We start from the raw sequence: 10,902 nt of genomic DNA on the forward strand, positions 1-10,902 counted from the left end.
GAACCGGGGTTGGGAGGGGCTTTTCAATTCTGGCTGCAGATTTTGCCCTCTCCTCTCCCGTCAGCTTTCCTCATCACCCACGGCCCAGGCATTAGAACTGTTTCAAAATCCCACGGGTCGGGGCTGGAGAGACGGCTCAGTGGTTAAGAGCACTCACTGACTGCTCTTCCAGAGGTCCTGAGTTCAATTCCCAGCAACCACACGGTGGCGGCTCACTATATGCTCTCTTCTGGTGTATCTGAAGAGAGCAACATAAAACAAACAAACAACCTCCCTCCACGGGTGGAGCTCAGAGTCCCGGCAACTGCTCTGAGGTGACCCGGTTGCGCAGGCAACTGATTCTGAAGCTTCAGTCATGTGCTCGCCTGTCCTGTGCACACCCCGGCCAGGGGCAGCAAGGCTGGAGTTCTCAGATGCAAAGCTTTGTCAAAAGAGAAGCCCAGGGGCCAGTGAGAGGGCTCAGTGGGTAGTTCTAGCCTGGGGATGGGACCCACATGGTGCAGGAGGAGGCTGAGCATCCTGCAGTTTGTTCTTTGACCTCTTCACATTTGTACTGTCTTCTCTGCCTCATCTTTCTCTCTCCTCTCCCCTCATCTCTCTCTGACACAACTCTCTCTCTCTCTCTCTCTCTCTCTCTCTCTCTCTCTCTCTCTCTCTCTCACACACACACACACAGATCAAGAGAGCAAAAGAAAAGAGAGGGAGAGAAAGCAGCGGAGGGGAGGGGAGGGGAGGGGGCCCTGCTGGGTCCGCTCTCCTCAGAGAGACAGGACTAGAACTGGGCAGCCAGGCTGGGGTACCTGGGAGCTTGAGGGGGGAGGGGTGAAGACATGGCTCGGGATGCTGACCCCGCCTTTATGGTGATCCTGAGGATGCCGGGTCTGAAGAGGGCCTGGCCAGGGGTGGACACAGATCTCAGTTCTTGTTTTCCCCAGAGATAATGTCAGGGTCCTTTTCAAGGGTTTCCCCTGGTACTGGCTGTTTCTCTATGTTGCTCCAACTCAGAAGCCCACAGCTCAGAGCTCTACAGATGGGAGGAGCCAGAACTTACTTCCTCCTGCTGTGACCCCAAGTCCTTAGAATCTGCATTGCTGGGCTCATCAAAAGCCCCGGGCTGGTCTGGGTGTGGGGTGGGTCTGGGGTGGAGGTGGGGGTAAGGCTGGGGTGGGGGTGGAGGTGGGGTGAGGCTAGGGGTTGGGGTGCAGTGGGTTCCTTTTTGTATCATATCTGCTCATTGCTCAACTGAGTCAGTCTCCCCCTTCCTCTGTCTCTGTCTCTCTCTCTGTTTTGGGTGGACAGGGTCTTGACCTGAACTCATATCTGATCATCCTGCCTCTGCCTCCTGGGATTACAGATGTGTCTGTTCCCTGGCTGAGACTCTGAGTCTTGAGGCAACTTACTCTGTCTGTGTTTCCTTCTTTCACGAGCTCATGCAAAGCTAGAATTTGCCAGGCATCAATATTGTTTTCGTCTTTTTCAAGGATTCTAAAATAGAAAGAGAAGTCATATGAACCGACCAATCGTATCACAGCGCAGCCTGGATGGGAGATCAGAAAGAACTGATTACCTTTTAACATCCAGTCCTACTTTTTATGTTTTAAAAATAATTTATTAATTTTTATGTTGTGTGCATTTGTCTGTGTGAGGGCATCAGATGCCCTGGAACTGGAGTTACAGACAGGCTTGAGCTGTCACGTGGGTGCTGGGAATTGAACCTGGGTCCTCTGGAAAAGCAGCCGGTGCTTTTAACTGCTGAGCCACCTCTCTGGCCTCTTCAGATTTATTTTGTTATTGTTTTGTAATTATATATATTTGTGTGCACCTGGGTGGGCGCTGGATCTCCTGAAGCTTGTGTTGGAGAAGTGACTGACCAGATGTAGGAGCCGGGAACTGAACTTGGGTCCTCTGGAAGGGCAGCAAGAGTTCTCAACTGCTGAGCCTTTGCTCTGGTTCCTCTTTTGTGGTCTCTCTCCCTCCTTCTCCCTCTCCCCCCTCCCTCCCCTCCCCCCCTTTTGAGAGTGGGTTTCACGTTCTGCAGGTTGACCTCGAACCTGTTGGCCTCAAACTCAGACTTGCCTAAGAATCCTCCCACTTCTACCCTCAGAAGTCAGGATTACAGGTGTATGCCACCACACTTAGCTCAGGGTTACTCAAATTAACAGACAAAATTGCAATGTGAATAGGCATACCCAACACTGAAAGAGGTCTAGCCAGGGCTACTGGTTTCTTTCTTTTGGAAGCCAAAACCGCAAAGTAAAGCGGAAACAACTTAGACAGCTGGGGGGGGTGTGTGGGGGCGGGGTAATGGCACTGGCCACGCAATGGGGCTCTATGTCCAGGACCCACACGGAGGGTCAACTTCACAGAGCTGTCCTCTGACCTCCAAACCAACTTGCCACGGAACACTTGCCATGACATTTGTGAGTGTGTGTGCGCGCGCACACACACACACACACACACACATACACACAAAAGAGACACAAAGAGACAGAGACAGAGAGAGGAGAGAGACATCATTGCAAAAGCAATCTGTGCTCTTACACCCCGAGCAATCCTCTGCTTCTCACAGTTTTAAATAATGAAGTTGAAGGGCTGGAGAGGTGGTTCAGTGGTTAAGGACAACGACTGTCCTTGCAGAGGACCCACACTCGAGTCCCAGCACCCACACAGTGGCTCATTACCATCTGTAATTTAAGTTCCATGCGATCTAATGCACTCTTTTGACTCATGGAAGCAGAGATACTGAGTTCAAGTACAGTCTGGGCTTCATAGTGATACTCTGTCTAAAAAAACAAGACCCTGAGTCCAGTGCGAGGCTCAGTGGGAGGCAGCATTTAGGTGAGCCTTGAACTCATCCCTGGGACCCAGGTAGGGAAAGGGGCAGCACCGACTCTGAAAAGCTGTCCTCTGACCTCTGCACACAGGAATGGTGACTGTGATAATAAATAAGAAAAACAAAACAAAACAAACAAAACCAAACAAGCCAGGTGTGGAGGCTTACCCGTGTAATTCCAGCACTTGGTAGGCTGAGGCAGGAGGATTGCCATAGGTTTATGGCCAGCCTGTGCTACACAGTGAGTTCCAGGACAACCTAGACTATAGTGAGATCCTTTCTCAAACCCATACCAATTCCAACCAAACCATTCTGAAAAAACAGGCCAGTCTCGGTGGCTGAAGTCTATAATCACAGTCACCTGGGAGGCTAAAGCAGGAGGGTCACAGTTAGCCTGGGCTACAGGATGAGCGCAAGGCCAGCCTGGGCAACTTAATGAGAACCCAACTCAGTATAAAATTTTAAAGGGCTGAGGCTATAGCTTATACACAAATCCCCCGGTTCCATCTCCAGAACCCCCAACTATCTAAAGGGAGGCCGCCCGGCAGGCGGCACGTCCCTCACCTCTGTCCGGTTTCTATGGTCTGATCCCAATCCTGCCGAGCCAGGAACAGCTTCATCTTCAGGACTAGGGCCGGCAGGAAGTTGCTGCAGGCCAAGGTGACCTGGTTCACCACCTCCAGGGCCCCGGAGAAGTTCTGCTGTGTCATGAAGTACGATGCCTGGGGGAGCCCAAGAGAAGCCGTGACGCTGGGTCCTGTTCACTTGTTAGGGGGAGGGGGTCGCGGTGGGCAGTGCGGATCCTTTTGGCTGGGCCTGTAGCCCAAAGGCCTAGAGTTTAACTGGAGGCCTACCTGCCAGCCAGGCTGGCTATTGTTTGTGACCGGGGACCATGGTGGCCTCGGCAGCCCAGTGCCAGTTACTATTCCCCTGGGGTGCCCTACCAGGAGTTCTGAGGGCCAAAGCAGGACTTCCAAAAAGGCTTAAAGGCAGGTGTGTGTGTGTGTGTGTGTGTGTGTAGCTCAGTTGGTGGAGTTCTTGCATGTGGTGTCCCTTTCCCTCTGCTGTGATTTAAGGATTTTGTAAGGACAGACAGACCCGCAGAAGACAGTAAGAGAACAGTTTTCTTCTCTCAAAGATTGAGTCATTGACAGCCATAAAAGAAGAAAAAAAATTTCATTCAAATTAAGATTGGAAAACTCAAAGTATATGTCTTCTTTTTCTTATGGCCATTGGAAAGCTTTAACAAGTAGGGAGAGATTGGGGGTCATAGGGGGAGTAAAAGTCAGAGGTGCAGAAAAGGGACGGAGAGTCAGGCCAAGGGGGAGGAGGGTCGGAGGTCACCATGAGGGGGGACGGTCAGCGATCACAGCCCCGGCCAGGACCAAGAGGGTCTGCCTGGCCCCTCCCACTCTTGTCTGACCAGCATTTGGGAGGTGGAGGCAGGAGGATCAGAGCTCAAGGCTAGCCTTAGCTACATAGTAAGTACAAGGCCAGCCTTGGATATGTGAGGGCCTGTCACAGCGACTGAGTGCTTGTCTAGTGTGAGCAAAGCCCTGGGCTCAACTCTGTGGCACCCCAGACAATGCAACACACACCCAGAAGGACGGTCACGCAGAGCAGGAAGGAGTGGGGACTCCCCACCGCCCCCAACTCTCCTCTGCCCACCCCCATCCCCTGCCACCCGCCCACCTTGCCCATGAGCCCCAGGAGGTCTTTGGTGTCTTGAGTTCCTTGTTCCAGGTACTTGATGGACTTCTTCACAACGTGGGCTTTACTGGAGGTGAGGTCCACCCAGCCTTTGAGCACGTAGCCCTGGGACAAGGATGAGGGGAAGGTGAAGTTCTGCGTCCTGCCCAGCCTCTGCCCAGCTGCTGGTTGCCTGCCCTCCAGTTTCTCCCCATCGCCCATCCGGCAGGCATCATCTGATGCAGATCCCGGAGGGAGGCTCCTCTGCCAGGAGCTGTCCCCTGCCTGCGACACCCTGACACCTCTTCTCTTACCCCATACACCTGGTAAAGGACTTGGTTACACCTTAGCCCCCAGAGAGCCCCCCACCCCCACCCCAGGGGCCTGCTTTTCACGCATCTCTACCACTCTCCACAGCTGGTTCTCTGTCACTCCTGATTGAAGCCCTCGGCCCCTCCCCACGGACTGAAGGCAGTCAGGTTAACAATACTGGGGCTTGGGCGGGGCTGCTCTTGCCCTCTGCACACACCCTGCCAGTTACAGGGAGGGCCTGGCCTGGGGAGTGCACATCACCATATGGGTCCCAGAGATCAAACTCAGGTCATCCGGCTTGGCAGCAGATGCCTGGCTCAGCGAATGCCCGAGCCACCTTGCCAGCCAAATCGTCTGGTTTTCTACATGTCAGCAACAACTAATTCAAGATGTTTATAAAGAGTGCTGAGGAAGAAGGTCCTCGAAAGACGGCTCAGGGGTTGAGAGCCTTGGCCTGCTCCTCTAGAGGACCTTGGTTCTGTTTCCAGTACCCACACAGACGCTTACAAATGTCTGTCATGCGTGTGGTGCAGACATATTTGCAGACGAGACATCCACACACATCAAAAATAAGTTCAAAGCAAAAGCTGAAAAAGCCTTGTACTGAAAATGGGTGTGTATGGGAAGCCCTGGGTCCCGTCCCTGCGTGGACTCAGACCAGGCATGGGACATGCTCAGAATCTCAGTATGCTGGAACTGTAGGCAAGGGGATCAGAAGTTCCAGGCCACCTTTGCCACAGTGTAAACTGTCTGAGTCCTTGCCATGAGATCTTGTTGCAGAACCCAGGCCCCGAGTGCAACAGCTGTTACTACCAGTATCAGCAGCAGCTGTGGCCACTAACACAGGCTGGTCGCCTGCTGTCCGTCACCAGAGGAGGAGTTGGGAGGGCCACTTAGACCTGCCTGTGCCTCCCTGCCGCTCCCTGCCAGGTGTATGTTTTTGTCCCCTCCCCAACCTCTAGACAGCGTTTCTCTGTGTAGCCTGGCTGGTCTGGAACTTGCCTGCCTCTGCCTCTGCCTCCAGGATGCTGGGACCAAAGGTGTGTGCCACCACCTCCTGGCTGTGATTTTGCTTTCACTGCACTTGGTCTCGTGGTCAAGAGAGGTGCTAAGGTACATTACATGCAGGGTGAGGTGGGACTGTGGGGGCTCTGATCAGGAGAAACGGTGTCTATGCAGTTATGGGGAAATGGTCATTCAGGCTGGGGTGAGGCATTCGGTTTGTGTGGCTGCTTTGGGGTCAAGCCCAACAGACTTATTGCTCTACCAAATTGAACGTCAGAGGAATTTATACTTTGGTCTGACCTTGATGCCCTCTTTGGGGTGAGTGTGTGCTTGTTTATGCAATAGACCCTGTTCAAAAAAGAAAGAAAGAAAAACAAAGGAAGAAAAAGGTGGGCCACAGAGACAGGACACTATGCACAAATAGCAAAGTTGTCCTAGACAAGGAATGAGGTGACACCCAGGGTCTGATGCCTGGGTGTGGCCCTGGTTCCTGGACTCTGTGGGAGTAAGCCTGCTATAATGTTGCTTGGCTTGGCCATGGCTGACATGCTCCTGTACCTCTTTGGAGCCACCGGAGACCTTCAACATGTGGTCAACATACTCCCTGGCCTTGTCGTGGTGGCCCATGAACCAGAGGAAGAGGCTGGCGTAGTACAGGGCGGTGTCGCTGGCCGTCCTGCGCATTTCCTTCAGACTACTCTCCAGCTCCTGAACTGCTTCTGCGTCTACATCGAGGAGAGGAGGAGGAGGAGGAGGAGGAGTGAGGACTGGATGGTCTCTTCTGATGCAGCGCACCCTTTCTGCACCAGTGACGCCACCCACCTCCATGGGAGCTGTATACACCTGAGCGCCGGTTACTGTCTGGGAGGTCCCACCCCCACCCCATGTCCACCAGGGTGTCGAGCAGATGGAGTAACCCAGTCCATCCCGAGAGATGGGAGTCTCCACTAGCACCCCTCTCTCTGACTCCCTAGAGACCTCAGATTGGGGGCACGATTATTTAGAATGGCTGGGCTTATTTATTTTTAAAAATATCTTGGTGAGGAATGATCTTCATGTTTTCAAGATTCCTGGTCTGAGGGGATGCCCCCTTTTGCTATGCTTTCTGCCTGCTCTCCCTCACGTGTTTCAGACATTAGGACCTCTCAGAGGCCTGTGGGGTGAGGGTGAGGGATAGCCTGTCTCGGCTGGCTAACAGCAGATCTCAGCTGCCTGTGCATGGTGCCTTCTTCAACGGCTCTTGCAAGCCTGTGTCTCTGAAGTGGCTTTTTCTCCCCTTGGGGCCCCATCTGCCAAACACAGCCACACTCACCGACGGTGTCACACAGCCACACTCACCAACGGTGTCATGCAGTCACACTCACCGACGGTGTCACACAGCCATACTCACCGACGGTGTCACACACAGCCACACTCACCGATGGTGTCACACACAGTCACACTCACCAACGGTGTCATGCAGTCACACTCACCGATGGTGTCACACAGCCATACTCACTGACGGTGTCACACACAGCCACACTCACCGATGGTGTCACACACAGTCACACTCACCGACGGTGTCACACAGCCATACTCACCGACGGTGTCACACACAGCCACACTCACCGATGGTGTCACACACAGCCACACTCACCGATGGTGTCACACAGTCACACTCACCGACGGTGTCACACACAGCCACACTCACCGATGGTGTCACACACAGTCACACTCACCGACGGTGTCACACAGCCATACTCACCGATGGTGTCACACAGTCACACTCACCGATGGTGTCATACACAGCCACACTCACCGATGGTGTCACACAGCCACACTCACCGACAGTGTCACACAGCCACACTCACCGATGGTGTCGCAGCATTTGTGAGCATACAGCAGAGCGATGACGGCACACAGGGATGTGTCTGGGTGGCTTTGGACGCTCTCCAGCTCGCTGATGGCATCGTGGATGTGCTCTGTAGAAAGAGTGTGTTATAGTTTGGCTCTGGGACTCCAGACACACGACACAGGATTCCTGCTTTCACACACAAAATCCAGAAACATGCGGATGCGAACGCTTCCCCCGAGAGCCTGTTTCCCAGAGGGTGAAGGTCTCTGAAGGCCACCGTGGTCCAGGCCAGCAAGGGGAGGTCTGTGTGTGTACCTGTGTGTGGTGGTGTGAGGACTCACTTAACTGGTTTTCTTTAGGCGCCATCCACCTTGTTTGATAAGTAATGTAATTATCCTACGTGTATGTAAGAGGCCAGAAGAGGGCATAAAATCCACAGGAACCGGAGCTATCGACGGTTGTGAGCTGCCTCGTGGATTCTGGGAAGGGAATCTGAGTCCTCCGTAAGAGTAGCAAGTGCTCTAACTGCTCATCCGTCTCTCCAGCCCCCACTTTCTATTTTGTTTTTGAGAAAAGTTCTCGTGTGTGTCAGGTGGCTTGAAACTTGATGTGACTTGTGTCTAAGACAACGCTGAACGTCCCTGTCCTCCGGATTCCACCTCCTGTGCTCGCACTCTACCACATCTGGTCGACTGGTTGAGAAACTTGAAACCCAGAGAAGAGCCTGAGGATGAGCCTGGGTATCTCAGAGGGGCTGGGGTCGGCTCTGAGGTGGGACAGGGCACTCCCAGCCGGTGGTGGCTCAAGGCCCACCAGGTCCATTTATCCCACGTGTCCCTAACACTGGCTCCAGGCTGCTTGGACAGTTCTCGGCACCCAGGCTCTTTTCAGGCCCCACCCCTCACATCTGAACCCTAGCTTCCTGTACTCACATCTCCCACTGTCTAAGCCCCACCCCTCAATCTATACCCTACCTTCTTGAGTTCACACCCCCCACTTCTCTTTTCCTCCAGATCCAACTCTCAGCTCCCAAGCCTGAGAAAAGTTCAACAGTCATAGCCCTCTCTCTAACAACCCATTTCATAGACAGGGATACTGAGGCTCACGGCAGGGGCAGTGAGCCAAGATCTGAAAAGCTAACCTGATATAGACTCTATGGGTTTCTGTTCATCAACGGGGGCTGGGGAGATGTTTCCATGGGAACAGAGTTAGAAGTAGGCATCCGGGTGCTGCCCGAAGATAAAAGCTAGGATGGTACCCAGGCTAAGAATAATGTCTTACCTTCCCCGAGGACTCCATAAGCCCTGAAGAACTGCAGCACAGGGTCGCTGCTGTACCTCTCGAGGCCCACAGTCGCAGCCTGCAGCACATGGTGGAAGTACTTCTCCTGGCTGTAGTAAATGATCGAAGCCTGCATGGAAAAAAAAATGAACATGGTTGTCATAGCCCCTGTCCCTCCACCTTTGTTCTGATCCCGAGGGGGTCTGACCCGCTCCTGTGGAGGTGCCCAGTTGCTTCTCAGATCTACAAACAGGAAGGGAAGGGCGACACTCAGGCCTAGCCTTCTCCTTCAGTAGCCCTGGGAAGCAGCTCCAGGCAGGTTGGCTAGGGCAGAGTTGTTAGGTGATTGGGGAATGGCTGAAAGATGCTGGTTAATACAAGATGTAAACCTCAGCTCAGGCGCATCCTAGGCCCGGAAGGAAGAGGACTTGGGAGCAGTCGCTGGAACAATTAAACCGATCTAGAGCGATAAGCTAGGGGGCGTGTTGGGGTCTCCGCCTCCACCACCACACGCACCTCAGAACCTTTCACAGGCCCAGGGGGACAGAGCCCACAGAGATCACACAGCCACCGGGGCTGAGACTTCAAAGCAAAGGCTCACTTCCTCTAAGGTTTGTGGGTGTTGAGTTGGGGATAGATGTGGTTAGGTCGTAAAAGCCTCATGGGCCATTGGAAAGAGCCTAGATATCACCACAGGGTAAGAAACAGGAAGCAGTAGGAATGGCTTTAAGTAGGGGAGTGAAGTTTTCAGATTTCTAAAACTACTTTTGGCAGAGCCTCGTGTTCATGTATCCCAGACTGGCCTCAAACTCAACAACCTTGAGTTTCTGACCCTCCTTCCCCGCCGCTCCGGTGCTAGGATTAAAGGCATCTACCTCCTGTTATATGGCCGTCAGGGCTTGGTGCATATTCCAGGAACTGAGGCAGGTCCTCGGTTACCTCAAATGTATATATTCTAAAGAAACGACTCTGGCAGTTGCATGCAGTGAGGTGAGGGAGGCTGTGGGTGGCGCACTGGTAGTGTCTCGCGGTAGTGCTGGTGCAAAGAGGCCATGTAGAGAAACCAGGCCGGAGGTGTCTAGGGGAGACATGGTGGCTCCTGCTTAGGTGAACCTTGGAGACTTTTGGAAGCTGACACTTCTTGTTGGATTAGGACTAGGGTTGGGAGATGGGCACAGACCTCATAGCATCCAATGCAATGGGACACAGAAGAGGCTTAGGTGGTAGGCAGATGTGATAAACTTGACAGACATGAGCTTAGCTTGGGGGATGGGATCAGATCTGGGTACTAATTTGAGGCTAGGGATGCAGAGGACCCTGGGAGGAATGCATTGGTTAGGGAGCTGGAGCCTGGTGGTGGCGCACACCTGTAATCCCAGCACTTGGGAGGCAGAGGCAGGCGGATTTCTGAGTTCGAGGCCAGCCTGGTCTACAGAGTGAGTTCCAGGACAGCCAGGGCTACACAGAAAAACCCTATCTCGAAAGCAAGCAAACAAACAAACAAACAGACCCACCCTCCGAAACTGTAAACAAAAGAAAAATTAAAAAAAAAAAAAAAAGAAACAAGGGAGCTGTGGAAGACGGAAGGACTTCTGGAGGCTGCCAGAGTAGTGGACAGAGGGGTAGAGGTCGTTGAGGGTGGAAGTGGCCCAAGAGTACAGATGGCGGAGGGCAAGCAGCAGGGTGGATGGTGTGGCAGACGGCCCAAGGGCAGACGGCCAGGGAAAGCAGAGAGGTAACCCCAGAGCAGAAAAGGCCAGAGAGCGGAGAGGCAGTGCAGGGCAGAGCTGTCCAGACGGCAGAAGTAGCCCAGGGCGCAGGCGGCCCAGCGCTCACGCACCATGAGGGAGGAGTCATCGCTGCTCATGGCTGCAGGCCGGCTCAGGTGATGCCCGGCTGAGCGGGATTCTCAGCTCCGGCCGCCCAATTCGCAGCCCAGCTCACGGCC

The 10,902-nt window shown here is 53.5% G+C and overlaps 1 protein-coding gene across 1 annotated transcript in view; it reads right to left on the reverse strand.

The window, feature by feature from the left end:
* Ttc21a (tetratricopeptide repeat domain 21A) overlaps positions 1 to 10,897 on the reverse strand; it is a 34,837-nt gene extending 23,940 nt beyond the window's left edge. Inside the window, exons 1-7 of the mRNA XM_052186972.1 lie at positions 10,795 to 10,897; positions 8,955 to 9,084; positions 7,690 to 7,800; positions 6,398 to 6,564; positions 4,526 to 4,648; positions 3,398 to 3,555; positions 1,401 to 1,485 (exon numbers count right to left, since the gene is read on the reverse strand). Coding sequence (XP_052042932.1) covers positions 1,401 to 1,485; positions 3,398 to 3,555; positions 4,526 to 4,648; positions 6,398 to 6,564; positions 7,690 to 7,800; positions 8,955 to 9,084; positions 10,795 to 10,821 — 801 coding nt within the window. The 5' untranslated portion in view covers positions 10,822 to 10,897. The remainder of the gene's footprint in view (positions 1 to 1,400; positions 1,486 to 3,397; positions 3,556 to 4,525; positions 4,649 to 6,397; positions 6,565 to 7,689; positions 7,801 to 8,954; positions 9,085 to 10,794) is intronic.
* Between the last annotated feature and the right edge of the window lie 5 nt (positions 10,898 to 10,902).

This window comes from Apodemus sylvaticus, chromosome 7 (genome assembly GCF_947179515.1).
Source record: "Apodemus sylvaticus chromosome 7, mApoSyl1.1, whole genome shotgun sequence".
NCBI classification, from domain to species: Eukaryota; Metazoa; Chordata; class Mammalia; order Rodentia; family Muridae; genus Apodemus; species Apodemus sylvaticus.